Genomic DNA, 15,304 nt, shown 5'->3' on the forward strand with positions numbered 1-15,304 from the left:
GCTGGAGCCATGTGACAGTGGAAGGGCCTCATGAGATAAGGACAGTGAAGTTAACAAGGGACAGAGCACATAACTAAGACCATATATGACACTGTAAAGACTTCTACCCTGAGCCAGGTGCTAGTGGCTCAAGCCTATAATCCTAGTTACTTGGGAGCCTGAGATTGGGAGAATCGTAGGTCAAAGCCAGCCTTGGCAAAAAAAAAATTGAGAGACCCCCATCTCAACAGAAAAAGCTAAGCATGGTGATACATGCCTACCATCCCAGTGACAAGGGAGAAGAGTAAAATATGAGACCATCCTGGACAAAAAGTAAAAGCCGTCAAAATAACCACAGCAAAAAAGGCTGGAGGCATGGCTCAAGCAGTAGAGTGCCTATCTAGTAAACGTGAAGCCCTTGAGTTCAAACCTCAGTACCGCCAAAAAAAAAAAAAAAAGACTTCTATTGTGAAAGAGATGGCAAGACTTTGGAGGGTTTTCGTGACCAGTTCACACTTTAAGAGGCACTTTGGCTGCTCCACTGAGGGAAGCACAGGAGTGGGGAGATCAGTGAGCATTCTGTCAATAACTCAGTAGAGCGGATGGATAGGAGATCAGGGTGATCACAGTGGAGGTAGTGAGAACTGGTTGGCCCTAATGTGGACTCAAAACCATCTGGTGAGAGACTGAATGTGAGGTACAGAACAAAATGAGAACTAAAAATGAAAAGGCAGAAGGGAGATGCTATGTACAGAAATGAGGATGACAGAGGAGGGACAATTTTGATAAGAGAATAACCACTTAGTTTAGACACAGAAACTCAGCCTGTTCCTTTGTTTTAAACCCACCCAGGCACCCACATCAGAAGCTGGGAGCCCTCCTCAAGCCCTTGTCTTATTTTATCATCCACACCTGGTCTGTCCCTATTTACTCTTCTCCTTACACCAGAAAGTCTTATTGCTGCTTTCCCTCCCATCCCCATTGCTGCTGCCTTTGCTGAGGCTCTCAGTATTTCTTGCCCAGGCTACTATTGGGATGACCTTCTTCTTCTTCTTCTTCTCCTTCTTCTCCTTCTTCTCCTTCTTCTTCTCCTTCTTCTCCTTCTTCTCCTCCTTCTTCTCCTTCTTCTTCTCCTTCTTCTCCTTCTTCTTCTTCTTCTTTTTTTTTTTTTTTGGTGGGACTGGGGTTTGAACTCAGGGCTTTATACTTGCAAAGCAGGCACTCTACCTCTTAAGCCATGCCTCCAATCTCATTTTGCTCTGGTTATTTTTGAAGATGGGGTCTCACAAAGTATTTGCCTAGGCTGGCCTTAAACCACAATCCTCATGATCTCAGCCTCCCAAATAGCTAGCATTACAGGAATGAGCTACTGTACCCAGCTGGGATGATGTTCTGATCAGTTTTTCTCCTCCAGAAATGCTGACTTGCTTTTCACTACTCTTCCTTCTTACCATCAGTATGACATTTCCAAGTCTACACCAGACTGTGTTGTTTTGCTTAAAACTCTCCGTACGGATCTGTAAGTTTCTGTGCCTGTGTGACCTGGCTCAAACTCTGCTCACAGCTACATCAGCCTGACTGTGCCATGTGGATCCTCACCTCTGTGCCTTTGCACATGCTGTTCCCTCTGGCCCCAACGTCCTGCCTTACCTTCTTATCACTCAACAATCAGCTCAGAGGTTTCCTTTTCCTTGAAACCTTTCTGATGCCTCCAGCAAGAACTCTGCTTTGAGTCAGCCCAGTACTGACTTGCCTATATTAGGCATTGCCACCCAGAACTGTAGCACAGTGCTAGACTGTGAGCTTGGAGCCAGCAATGGGCAGTAGTAGCCTCAGTTTCCCTTTCCTAGCATGTAGCACAGTAGTTGGCCCAAGACAGCCCAGTGAATGAATAAAGATAAGAATCTGCCTTGGATCTGGAAGAGACCTTGGATGTCACTGGGTTCAGTGTTTGCGTATCTCAGATGAGTGAGAAACAGACTCAGTCAACCTCACATAGCAATTGGTGACATAACTAGACCTGGTCCTCTGACTCCAGGAACAGAGTTCTTTCACGGCTCTGCAGAGCTGCTAGACAGAAAGGGAGGGAGTCAGGTCCATTGGCCAAGTGTGGGCAGGGGTCAGACAAGTGTGGGTAGTGTCTCTAGTGTAGAGACACTAGAGGCAGAAACTTAGCCCAGGACCTAGTTTAACTTACTCTCAAACTGCAAAATGGGTCAAGTCCATAAAGGGTTTTTTGTAAAACCCTTGCTAATCTCATGTGTGCAAGTGGAATAAGGTTCACTATGTCAGCACGAGCAGCTGGCACCTGAAGTTACGATAACAATGCTGTGTGATAAATTTAAATACAGGTCTCATGTGTTCACTACTCATTTGCTTGAGACCCACCCAATTTATCTAGCCTAATTGCACAGGGCTATCTTATTGTAATGTTTCTTTAAAAACAAAATTTGTATTTTGTGATTGAAAAAAAAACAAAGGAAGTATAAGATCCTTATTTATATCCAAGTAAAGATAAAGTAAGCAGTTGGATATGAATCAAAAGTTCAGAGGAAAGGTCTTGGAGACCTCTGTATGTGTGTGCCTATGTATATAAATATATATACACATATACATACATACATATATGTATATACATATATATATCTCCAAGTAATACACACACATCTGGTTCAAAAGCATATAGCTGGAATTTAAAGCCCCCAAACTTAGCAATGTTCTCCCTTTATACCATAAAAGAGGAAAAAGCAAAAACTAATAAAGTATATTTTTTTGTAGAACCAAAAACAATTATGGAATGGACCCTATGTGGGTCCACTAAGAGTTTCCATTTTAATAAACCACAAGTGTTGACACCAACAGAATGTAATAGCACCTAATTAGAAGGATTCAAAGGATAATACAAGAAACCCCCTGCTCTCAACAGGACTTACCTGTAGTAAAGAGGGACAATATGTAAATAACACAAGGGAATGACTGAAGAAAGAGAAAAAGAAAAATCAAGTGTAAATTCGGGACAATACTACTGGGAATGCTGTTTGTTTCAGAGGAAGAAGAGCAAACCAGATAGAGGGAAGACATTGGCTGTTTGTTTCAGAGGAAGAAGAGCAAACCAGATAGAGGGAAGACATGGTCTCTTCAATAGACCACAGGTTTACAAGATGGTAAGATGCCACAGAGTGGACCTGGTCGTGTTGGGTGGTACATAAGACCTGTTGGCTTATCCATACCTTGCAGGGATCAACAACTTGGTATCAAGCTATCTCCCTAGCACCAGCTGAGTAGGTGGGTGGCACTGTTACAATTACACCTCATCAGCACTTTAATGAAACCTCTCTCATTCATTGTTTGATTTGCTTCTCACATTTTTTCAGAAGCGACTGTCAGGTAGCCCAGGGTAACTGGAGCAACAGGTCTCCATCGCTACTTTCCCCATTGCTACTGACTCTCTCAAACTTTTTGACTCCCCACCTAGCAGATCTCTCTGGTGCTCGAGTTTCTGTTTCTCTCTGCTAGTTTCTGGTCTAATACGTACACTCAAATATTTTCTCCACCACTCACCTAGAAACTTCTTCGTCTTAAATCTTCCAAGTTGCAGAAGCTACTCATAGCCCCATTTCCCATCAGGAGACAAGGTAACCTCCACAAGTACGGATGACTGCTGATTTTTTTCCCAGAACTTTTTCTTATTCCCACAGGGGAAAAAAATCACTTTTAGCTTTCCTAAAAATCACAATAAACTTGTTATGACAATACCCAGTGGCTAGCAGAGAATTACCACTATTTTTGCCAATTTTAACTCATTAATTCTGCCAACCATCAGTAGATGGGCATTCAGAGAAGTCGTGTTGCTCCTCAGTGTGCATAAATGCTGCTACAAATATTTAAAGCTTAAGATGTATTGCCAGCCTTAGCAATGATAGAGTCAAGAGTCATATACTGTCTAAATAGGTGAAGTTTCTCAATCAAGAAACCTAAAACAATTTCCAGTGGATGTAAGGACACATCTTTAACACATAGTGCCATTTCCTCATTACTTAGTATTACAAGTAAGTCTCAAATAAATGCTGTCAATTCTCAGCACAAAACTGGTTATCTTATTGCATTAGATCTAAAACATCAGGGGCTAACAGAATGGTTCAAGTAGTAGAGTGCCTGCCTAGAAAGAGTGAAGCCCTGAGTTCAAACATCAATGCAACAACAACAACAACAAAAAGATAAAAAAATCAACATACCCATGCTGGTGAGTTCATTACTCTGCTAGGAATATAGAAATGTGACTAAAATTATGTACACTTGTCTTAGTAATTTTCTTTCCTTCCAAAAACTAGAATCAATACTGTGTTCACTACAGTCTTCATAGGCTTCCTCAGGTATATCTTTTCTAATATAAAGAAAATGAAGCTGAATTCCAAGAAGCTGGCTAGTGAACAGTCCACATAGTTAATAAGGCTCTTCAGAGGCCACCACAAGACTCCTTCTCTGGAAGATGGTAGATAAAGGTTTCTGAAAACACTTAGTACAGTCATCTTCTACTTACTGCCCCTTTGGTGGCTCTGAGGCCAGTGAATGAGGCACTCTAGTTAGAAAGATATAACATCAACCACCCCTGGAGTCACTGGACACCAACTTCCTCTTTCACAAACTAGAGCAGGTAAATAAAAGGATAAGCCATTCATATCTAGGCCCAAGAGAATTTACAAGAACAAGTGAAATATGACATTTCCTATAATGCAATATACACACAGGTCCGAAATAGAAATTCCAAATCTCTACCACACACAGATATGCAATACAAAACTTAGTGCATGTGACTGATAAGGAAAAGTCAATTTCAAAATCTTGATGCATAGTTAAAAAAAAAAAAAAAAGACAGTACCTTTTTTTCATTAGTTTTTTTAGGCTGCCACACAGAAAACTAGCCCTTCAAGAGATGAACACCAGATACAATTTCTAAGATCATCACTATCAGCCTAACTTGTGCTTCAGAAGAGAATCACATAAAAAATTCCAAAGACCACTATCTGAGACACAATGCAACCATAGACTAATCTACATAGCCTGATAATGAGAATGAGAACAGGCTCAAAGCATGTATTCCAAGGCAGAGAATAACAGAAAAGTAATAGGATCTCTTTAAGCTCATCAGGTTTTAATAAGGGCTTGATACTAGCACCATTCTTGAAAAATTTGATCTCTTAAGCAATTACAAAATCAGTAATTTTAAGAATAATTTAAAATGTTATGTATATGTATGTATACATACATATATATATATATATATATACTGCTTGTAAATATTTTATGTTTCAGAATAACTAACCAATAATAATCAGCAAAATTACATTTAGAGCTTTTATTATGAAAAAATGTGTTAAGTTTGGTTCTGCTGCTGGCTCCACCCTCTAAACATCCCTAATTGGTGGCAAACTCAATCCCCATAGTAGGTTTCATCAGTGTCCTTCACTAGTTTCTCAATCATCTCTCATCCACATTACTCCAACAATTCGGTCTCACTAATTTCCAAACACTCACATTTCTCCTCAAGAACATGATTTCCCTCACTCAATGCTCCAGCAGTGCTAACCATCTTCAGTCTCTTGTATAGAGGTTTTCACCATCTGTGCCTTTACCATAATTCTCCTCCTGGTTGGAATGCCTTTTCCTTAAACCACGAAACTATCAACAGGAATAGAAGTCTATTTGTTGTTCAAGGAAACTTAAGAGTCACTTCCTCAATGAAACTGTGTCTGATCCTAGTGCTAAGGTTTAGATGTCTGGAGCGAGCTTTCTCTCACTCCTGGTTATTACTGAACCTAACGGGGGCTAATTGGGGGCAATGGGAGATGGAGAAAAGACAAAGGATAGACAGACAGACATACAGAAAGTTGGGGAAAGGTGTGGTGGGCACGCAGATGGAGATGCACAACAGACTCATTGCTGCTGTTCTCTAGTATTCTCTTCACTTACTCTGCTTCTTTTCTCTACCTTTATTCTTTAAGGCCTTACTTCTTTACAGTTCTTTAAAACCTTGCTTCTAAAGTCTTTCTTTTTTCTATTCTTTAAAACCTCACTTCTAAAGTCTTCTTTCCTGTTCTTTAAAGTCTCTTTCCTTAGACTCACTCTGTCCCATGTTTTCTCTTAGCTTTTCTTTAGCTTAGCTTTTCTAAAGCCTACATACGAAGTTCTCAATGCAGACTTGCACTGTTCTTGCAAGCTGCTAACCAATTATATCAACTCCGTTTAGCAATTCCCCTTTAGCAATTCTCCTTCAGCAATTCTTTTCTCTTCAGCAATCCTCCCTCCAGCAATTTCCCTTCAGCCAAGACAAACCCCCCCATCAAAAAGCCTCCCTTCATCAAAAAGCCTCACATCCTTTATATCCAGTGGTAAACAAGGAGGTAGAGCAACAGTTCTTGGGGAGGGGCCTGACATTGTAACAGGAGAAACCTGGGTTAAACAACTTAGGAAAAGCAGCTGCGCTGCATCTCACCTTCTAGCTCTCTTCTGCAGCTGGGGCTATGCCAAATCTCATCCTACGGAATATATGACATAAACATCTTAGGAAAAGCAGCTGCTTTGCATCTAATTCTCGCCCTATTCTGTGGCTGGGGCTGTGCAAACTCAGCCTGCAGAACACTGAGTACAACTGTGCTTATGTCCTCATAGGTTTCTCCTACTCCGCTCCCCACAGATATCCCCTACTGCTTTTGGTTTCACTGTGTCCCCCCAAGGCTCACATGTTGGAAGCTTGGTCTCTGGTGTGATGATGTAACAGATGATGGGGCCTGGTGTGGAGTAATTCAGTCACTAGAGGTTAAGGTAGTTCTCATGGACCCTGGTCAATTCTCACAAGAACAAAATGTCATAAAATAGCAAGCATGGCTCCTGACTCTTCTATCTCACCATGTGATCTCACCCTTCTGCACACAGATCTTTTCCTTTCTATTCTTCTGCTACAAGTCCAAGAGAGCCCCTGCCAGAGGACAAACCTATGGGGCTGTCTGATCTTGGATTTTCAGCCTCCAAAACTGGGAGCTAAACAAACCTACTTTCTTAATAAAAGTACCCAACCTCAGGTACTTTGTTAAAGAAACAGAAAACAGACTAACACATCTAGGTATAACATATATTTAAAATCTCTCTCATTAAGAGCACCTCTAATTTTACATATATATATTTCAAATATTGTTCACAGGTCTTTCTCTCGGCACTATACCAAAAACTCTTATAGAACAATTCTGCATCCTTAGCACCTTCAGAAAAGGCTCCATGTGTTAGGCATTCCATTTGTCTGTTAAATTTATGAATTATAAATATTATACAAAGTATACTTTTACCATTGCATAAAAGTATACTTGCTAATAACTGAAGTTAAACAAGTGTACATGTTTGGAATTTCAACTTACTATATTTCATTTCAGTTAGTATATCTGACAACAGAATTAATAAAAATGCCCTAACTCTCCCAAACTAACTAGACCGGTCATCTGTCTTTCAATACACTTGAATGCTATATAGTACAGTCACTCTAGTAACACACTACAAAAACTGACACAAATATACAGAAAACAAAACAAAAAACAAATCAAAATGAGTGGAAATCTACCTGACCCAAACAAATGAACATATCTACTGAGTATCTAACACACGTAAAAACATTATGCCAGTTGCTATGGCGCAAAGTAAGACAGAAAAGTCATGGTCCCTATCCTTAAGCATTCTTTCATAAAGAAAAAATACAAAAATAGTTAGAAAAGCAAGTCTAAAATTATTATAATACAAAGAACACTGAATATCAGTTTTTTGGGAGCCAAAAAGGCTTTAAGAAAAGGCTGATTTAGAGGAAATGTGCCTTCAAAAGAAATGAAAAGCTGTTATGTTCCAAGGAAGAGGGAGACTAGAGCAAACTAAAACCACAAGAAGCTCAAGCATGTCTGTAAACAGTGAGTCACCCTCTGGTCTGGAAAAAGAGCCCAGGTGAAGGAACCACAGGAGACCTGACTGGAAGTGTGGACAGATCATGAAGAGCTGTAAAAAGCCAGCCTGGGCAGAGTGAGCGTGCCATTCACCCCAAGGGCACACAGGCTCAACTGAGGAGGCCAAGGTCCTCAGAACAAGGAAAACTTCGAAGGCCAACAAGAGTTCACTGCTTCTACAAAGTTGGCAGAGAGTTTCCTTGTCCAAAGAAAGTTAAACATGGACTGCATGGCTAGTGGCTGTCAACAAAGTGAGGTCTGCTTGTAGTTCACTTCTCCAGAACACAGGCATTCAATTCCAGAATTCATGTTTTCTAAATGTCCTATTTAAAACTTGGACAAGGGGAGATCATGAAATCAAGTTATAAACAAAGCTTTTCAAAGTTACAAAAAGTTTGTAACTTTCAAACTGAATCTGCACTGAGCAGACTCAGTAGATGTAGACCCCGCACTGTTTTGGCTTAAACGAATGCAAGACAACCCCTTTAGGTCTACAAGCCCCATCTGCCCTCCCTCTTGTCCACCTTGTGCCCTCTAGAGTCTTCCTTACTTCTCTCATCAAATGAATGCACTTCCCTGGACTGCCAAAATGGTACAGTCTACACAAAAAAAGACTGCAAACTGATGGCCTGGGGTCAAATCCTAGCCACATATAGGCAACAGGGTTTGACTGATGGCTTGCACTTGTTTCTTAAAATACTGAATTAACTATCAATATGAAAAAATGAGAGTTTCACATAAATGAAATCCCTCTTCTTGGCTTCACTTGGAAAACAGGCAATTTTGGCAATACTCCCCACCCAGTTCACCAGTTTGCCACCCCATCTCACTTACTTCTGGCCTCACAGGGTCCAATTGGCTCTTTTTCCCTCTGTTTTATAGCAGAAAGGTCTTTGGATTACTAAATTGCTGGTCAGAGCCATTGTGTTATGTGAAGTTAACTAAGAGCACTGTCTGGTTTCACATCCACTACTGCTGCTGAATAGTTGTGTAACTTCAAGCAAGTTACTGAACCTATGTTTAAGTTTCTTTTCTATAAAATGGGGATGGTAATAGTACAACCTTAGTTAGGAAGTTGCTGTGGGGGATAAATTAATTTACATAAAACAGTGGTTCTCAATGGGGTGGGGGCACAAGGGAAGACTGTGCCTCTCACTGCTAGACCCAGAGTTTTTTGAGAATGTCTGGGGACATCTTTAGTTGTTAAAACTAGAGTAAATGTCACTGTCATCTATGGGTTGAGACTAGAGATGGTCCTAAATATCCAATAATGCATAGGACAGGCTCCATAATAACAAGGAATTTTCCAGGCCAAAATGTCAATGGTGCTAAAGATGAGAAATTCAGACACAAAGCCATTAGCACAGTTCTGGGCATAAAAATATAAAACCAAAAAAGAGTTATCTATGAACAACAATGCTAAAAGCAAGCCCTGGCTGGTGCCTTCATCTTTGCCAGAGAAACTTTTAACACCTGAAGAGTACCTTGTGTTACCTTTGATGAATTTACAATACCACAGGAACAGAAAAAAAGCACCTGAAATTACCTGATCTACACTATGAATTCAATAAGCAAGAGGTTAATTCAAGGAGCTGGGCATGATACTGCATGCCTGTAGGAGGACTGCAGTCTGGCCAACCCCTAAAAATGTGCTAGACCCTATCTGAAAAATAAACCAAAGCAAAAAGGGAAGGGGTGTGGCTTAAGTGGAAGAGTACCTGCCTTGTAAGCAAAAGGCCCTCAGATCAAACCCCAGTACAGTTAAAAAAAAAAAAAAACTGAATTCAAAAAGAATATGGAATATATTTTCCTGAAACAAAAAAGAAATTCAGAATGTATTATAGTAAGCAATGCAAATACTTGAAAAATACATTGTCTGGAAGATACAGGACACAGAAACTGTGATAGCTTTAACTTAGAAGATACCAGGTCAAACTCTTCAAAGCTCCAGATTTAATCAATGAAGATGTTCATTAGTTCCAAGATGTTTTTTGGAAAACTGTGACTAGAGAGAAAGTAGAAGAGACAGATTTTAAACTAAAGAGAACTAAGTCCACCACTACTCCAATGCCTGTCCAGGAAGAGAAAATACCTCAGAATCTGGGATTCTAGATGAGAGTACAGACTTTGATCTTGATTCAGGACAAGAAGGATCTTCTCGATCCAGGTCAAGTCACACAGCTAGATACATCACTTAAGAGGCTGTCAGGAGTTCTGATACAAGGCCTGTATCAGTACCCTATTGCCATGAGCCCTAGGTGCTGACCGTGTCTCAGCCCAACATTCAAGTAGCAAAGGGCTCCCACACTACCCTCTCAGAGTCTAAGTTTCCTCATGTATAATATTAAAATCACTGTTACTATTTTTCAATAACATAAACACAAAGGCCAATGATTTTGAGGGCAATATGCCCTCAACATTTATAGTCCAAGCATCTCAAGAGACTCCCTGGTGACTGTAAATCAGAACCTTAACTGAAACAGGAGAGAGGCTCTTTTGAACCAAAGCCAAGAAAAGCCTACCTGTGCTTCTCTCAAAGATGAGTTAATTAAAGTGTAAATAAAACTAGAGGCCTCTACAATCTGCAAGAAAACACTGCATGTATAACAAAGATTGTTATATCTTTTAAGTAAAAGTCAATACAGATTTGAAGACCCCCATACATACCATAATGCATTACCCAAGATAACAAGATTGGTAAACTGCACTGCAGAGAAAGACTCCAGAAAGTGCTGTGAAAATACAAAGTTTCCATTAAAGAGACACAGAAAATATTTTATACAGAAAATCCAGCACTTGAGTGAACTTAGAGGGACAGAAGACAGGTATAAGTTTGACCAGCTAGTCATCCATCCAAAGGGCATGCCAGGAAGAATACATACAATATACTAAAGCTAAAAAGCTCAACATAAAAGCCTGGAGTCTAATTTGGGGCACAGTGTTCACTGAGGATGGACATCCCTAAAATATGTCAAATCATAACAGCCTGTATTTTTAGAATGGAGAAATCAGTTGCAAGAACAATCTTAAAGGACTTAAAGAGATACTTAGTCAAAATATCCAGGTGTGGAATTTCATTTGAAAACAAAAGCACTCCTTTGCCTAAGCTTAAATTTCTTTCAATATTTAAGAAACAAGATGCTAATTCCATTAATATTATTCTAACTTGACTAATGGAAAAGATAATTTCCATTAAGATACTTGGTTAAAAATTCCTTCAGAACGTAATTTATTAGCTCCCTATTTATTACAATGCCATTATTTAGCTAATACAGCCTGATCAATAAAATAAACAAACCTTAGAATTAAAAAGTGCTTATTTTTCAATTTTAGGACCACATACAACTACTTCTCAACCAAGTAATTTGTAAGCTGATTTCTACTTATTTTTTAACATACTCCTAAGAAAAAGAAATTACATCACTGGGCTAACTCAAGGACATCCTCAATTATGAGAAGAACTTCACCTGCTACCAAAACCTATGAGCCAACAAACTCTAGTAATATTGCCACATTTCTAAGAATAAAACTGAAGCTGAAAAAATGCTAACAAATTTTAAATCCTTCTCAAATAGTTCTGAAATTACGACTTAAAATTTTAAATGTCTTTTGTTCCCCCTGTACTAGACATCTACTGACTGAGCTACAATATCATCCTTATTTATTTATTTACTTACTTATTTATATTTTGAGGCAGGGTCTGGCTAGGTTGCCCAAGTTCACCTCAAATTTGAGATCCTACTGCCTCAACTTCCTGCGTAGTTGGGATTACAGGTGTACACCAATGTACCTGGCATTAAAAAGACTTTTTTTTTTAAACCACAGCCTCCTTTCTAACAAAACCAAGGATGCATTTAGAGTTTACATCTACACGTTGTCTAAGAAAGAGAAGGCAAATAAAGCATAGGATTATTTTAACCCAAGAAGTACTGTCTCATTTTTTAAAAATTATCTTTTATGAGTTTACGGATAGTACATTTTATATATATATATAAAAATATATATATGTACATATATACATTTTGCTACTGGACATTTAATAAAGAAATAGAGCAGAGAAAAATAGTAGACTGAAAATCAGCAGGGTGAGATCCTGGCACCATTTTGGCACTGTGTGGGTTATATTCCGGAAATCACTAAACTTCTCTGAGTTCCACAGACCTACCTCTAAACTGAGAGGGTCAAGTCACATCTCTAAAGTGCCATGTCATGAAACAAATTTTAAATAACAAAGATCTGTAGGTGCTGTTATACACTCAGGGAAGCAGGAGATGGGGAAGAATGCTAAGGTTACTGAGCTCCATCAGTACTACCTAATGGCCTTAATGAGTTTCATCAGTACTAGCTGACAAAAGGTTTAATATTTACTTTTGCAAAACGGTGGAAGAATCAGAATGTATGCAATGTACCTGGCATTTTGTAAACATTAAATAAAGAGAGAGTGTCCCTGGTCAGTAACACAAGTTCTAATGGAAAGGATAATGTGCTTAATCCTGGACTTTCCTAGAATTTGCTTGGATAGAGCAGGGACTAACTGCTCTATGTGTTTTTCAAATGGCAAGCAGGTAAAGACAATATTGGAGAGGATTCATGGCTGGGAGTAGGGCAATAAAAGTAGGAGCTGAAGGTAAGCAGAGATTTTGACTCCTGTATGTAATTACAATAAAAAGGAAAATAACTGCATGGGACACAGTGCTACAGGAAACAAGCATTTTTTTTTCATTAAGAGGATCCCTGGACAAATATGTGTGTGTAAATATAATGAATTACTGCAATTATTTCATAACCAAAATAAATCAGAAAGGTGGTTAGTCTTTGAGTATCTCTAAAGGAAAACAAAGACTTTGCAATATACAAACTACCTTTACTTAACCTGTCTGAAATTCCCACTCTGGATACAGATGATGTACCACCCATCACAGTCCTCCCACCTCACTCTCCTCTAGGTTCACTCTGCTCCAGCCATAATGACCTCCCACCTATGGATGACAAGCTCATTCTTCCTTTAGCTCCTTTATACTGTTACTGGAAGCTTCCCATGGCTAACTAAACATTCAGGTCTCTCCCAAACCATCACTTCCTCAGGGAAACACATTTTCCCTGACCACCATATGTAAATTTCTTCACAAACCCTGGCCACACTCAAGTGTCTTACTCCTTGCTTTTCCAGCATATATTACTATCTAAAATTATTTTTTAGTTTGCATGTCTGTTTTTTTTTTGGTTTTTGTTTGCGGTACTGGAGTTTGAATTCAGGGCCTACACCTTGAGATGCTCCATCAGCCCTTTTTTGTGATGGGTTTTTTCAAGACAGGATCTCAAGAACTGCTTGCACAGGCTGGCCTCAAACTGCAATCCTCCTGATCTCTGCCTCCTGAATAGGCAGGATTACAAACATGAGCCATCAGCACCCAGCACATGTCTATTTTATCCCCAGCAATATCTAAGGTCTTTTAGCACAGACACCTTATCTCTACCTTTCAATTACCCAGTTCCCAACAGCTAAAACAATGTGTGGCATAGACAGACGTTCATCAGATAATCTGTCCAAAAAATAAATTCAATTGACAATAATCACCATGAACATTAAGTTCTCAGAGGCTGTTTTAATTTCATTTCTTTAATGCAGTTTTCTACAATGTAATCATGCAATCTTAAAAGGTCTAGGTCTGAGACAGCAAGATTTTAAAGAGAATGAATTGTTCCTAACAGTACATTGCATCCGTACGCATATTATTCTTTACACTGTACAGTACACATTCATACATTGTGAGCACGATGACCCAACATCTTATCAGAATCCATACATTTATCTAGTCGTCTCTGAGTAGACAAATCCTGCTTGTAGACAAAGGAGAAGCATAGAGGAATATAGATAGGAATTACCTTTAGAACTCTTTCAAAGAAATTTGATATAACACACTGGACTAACCCAGTGTATTGAAAAATTAGACCTGTTACTTTGTTACCTTATTAAATTTATCCAAACTACTCATAAGTTAAGTCGTTGAATTCAGTTGATTCCATCTGTGAAACAGAAGACAAATGAGATGAACAATTGCCAAATTAAAAAAATGGTCAGAAAAGTTCCACGATATCAACTCATTTCAACAGCGAGAGAGAGAAAGAAAAAAGAATGAGAATATATCCCTTTCTAACCCTAAATCAAAGTAGGCACGCCACTGAGATTTAAAAAAAAAAAAAAAAACAAGATGAGTGGGCAAAGCAGTGAACTAAAACCACAGCCAGAACATTCACGACTCATGCGTGGATTTTTATTTTGTTTTGTTTTGAACACGGCTTTTCTTGATGAATACAAAAGGCCTGTATACAACCAACTGTGTCTGGGTTAGCCATGCATCATCCCTAGTCACCGTGCTTGGTCTCTCAGGAGGGCCTAAGCTGGGGTATACAGGGTGGAGAATGGGCCTCACTATCTGTATCCATCCCTGAAACCCTGCCCAAGCCCCAGAGCAGTGGAACGCAGTATTCTGTTAAGTTCACTTTTGCATCCATTATAAACACAATCTGCCTTGCCCCTCCTCCTCCCTCTGGGTTCGCGCCGGGCTCAGCAAACAGAGCGCGACCACCAGCCAAGGGCCTGCGTCCGCTGTCTCTTCTGAGACTTGGGCAGGTCACTTGACCTCAGGGACTCAGTTTTCCAACCTGTCATATGCGGTGACTAGAAACCCAACCTACCTCATCGGGTGGTTTCCGGCTAGCCGCCTCAGGCTGGCCTGGAGACTGTGGCTCCGTGGTCTCGCCCGCCTGGGACCGCGGAGCCGAGGGCCGGGACTCGGCGGGCTGGGCGCGGGACCCAGCCCAGCAAGCGGCGCGCAGCCCACCGCCCCAGCCAGCCGCCAGCGACCTCCTCCAGTACCCGGCCCGTGACGTCAGCACGCTGACGTCGACGCACTGTGCCCGCATCTCGCTCGAGGCACCAAAGACCCGGCTGAAAGAAGCGTGCGGGACAGAGGAACCAACCGATTGGTCGAGTTGTCTGTCAGTCATTCACTGACCAATAAGCGACTAAAGAAGGCGGGAGCAGGCCAGCTAGGCTGCTCGGAAGAGTGCATAGAAATCTGGCACTATGCCTTTGAAAACCGTGGGCTGGATGGACTTTTCCGCAACTTGTGTTCCACCTTTAATGAGTGCCAACTTCCTCTAATGATTCTACTTCTACTGCTTTCCTTCAGTCACTTGGTGCAGGGTTAGGTTTCAGCAGGTGGCACATAATAAGGGAATGAATTTCAGGGCTTTCGGACACCTTCCCTCGAACTGTCCAGTAATGAAAACGGAGCATTGTATTTCTATACTAGGACTCCGAGCAAATGTCACCTCCACTT

At 40.3% G+C, this 15,304-nt stretch overlaps 1 protein-coding gene across 4 annotated transcripts in view; it reads right to left on the reverse strand.

Annotated features, from left to right (window-relative positions):
* Stard3nl (STARD3 N-terminal like) overlaps positions 1-14,915 on the reverse strand; it is a 60,458-nt gene extending 45,543 nt beyond the window's left edge. For 2 of the 4 annotated variants that reach the window (XM_020186861.2, XM_074065275.1), the window contains exon 1: positions 14,658-14,797. Coding sequence is in view for 1 of the 4 variants with exons in the window: in XM_074065274.1 (XP_073921375.1) it covers positions 14,658-14,885 (228 nt within the window). In the remaining 3 variants the exon portion in view is untranslated. Of the gene's footprint in view, positions 1-14,657 lie in introns of all 4 variants that reach the window. The other 2 variants (XM_074065274.1, XM_020186860.2) reach the window with 2 other exon arrangements.
* Between the last annotated feature and the right edge of the window lie 389 nt (positions 14,916-15,304).

This window comes from Castor canadensis, chromosome 2 (genome assembly GCF_047511655.1).
Source record: "Castor canadensis chromosome 2, mCasCan1.hap1v2, whole genome shotgun sequence".
Taxonomy (NCBI): Eukaryota; Metazoa; Chordata; class Mammalia; order Rodentia; family Castoridae; genus Castor; species Castor canadensis.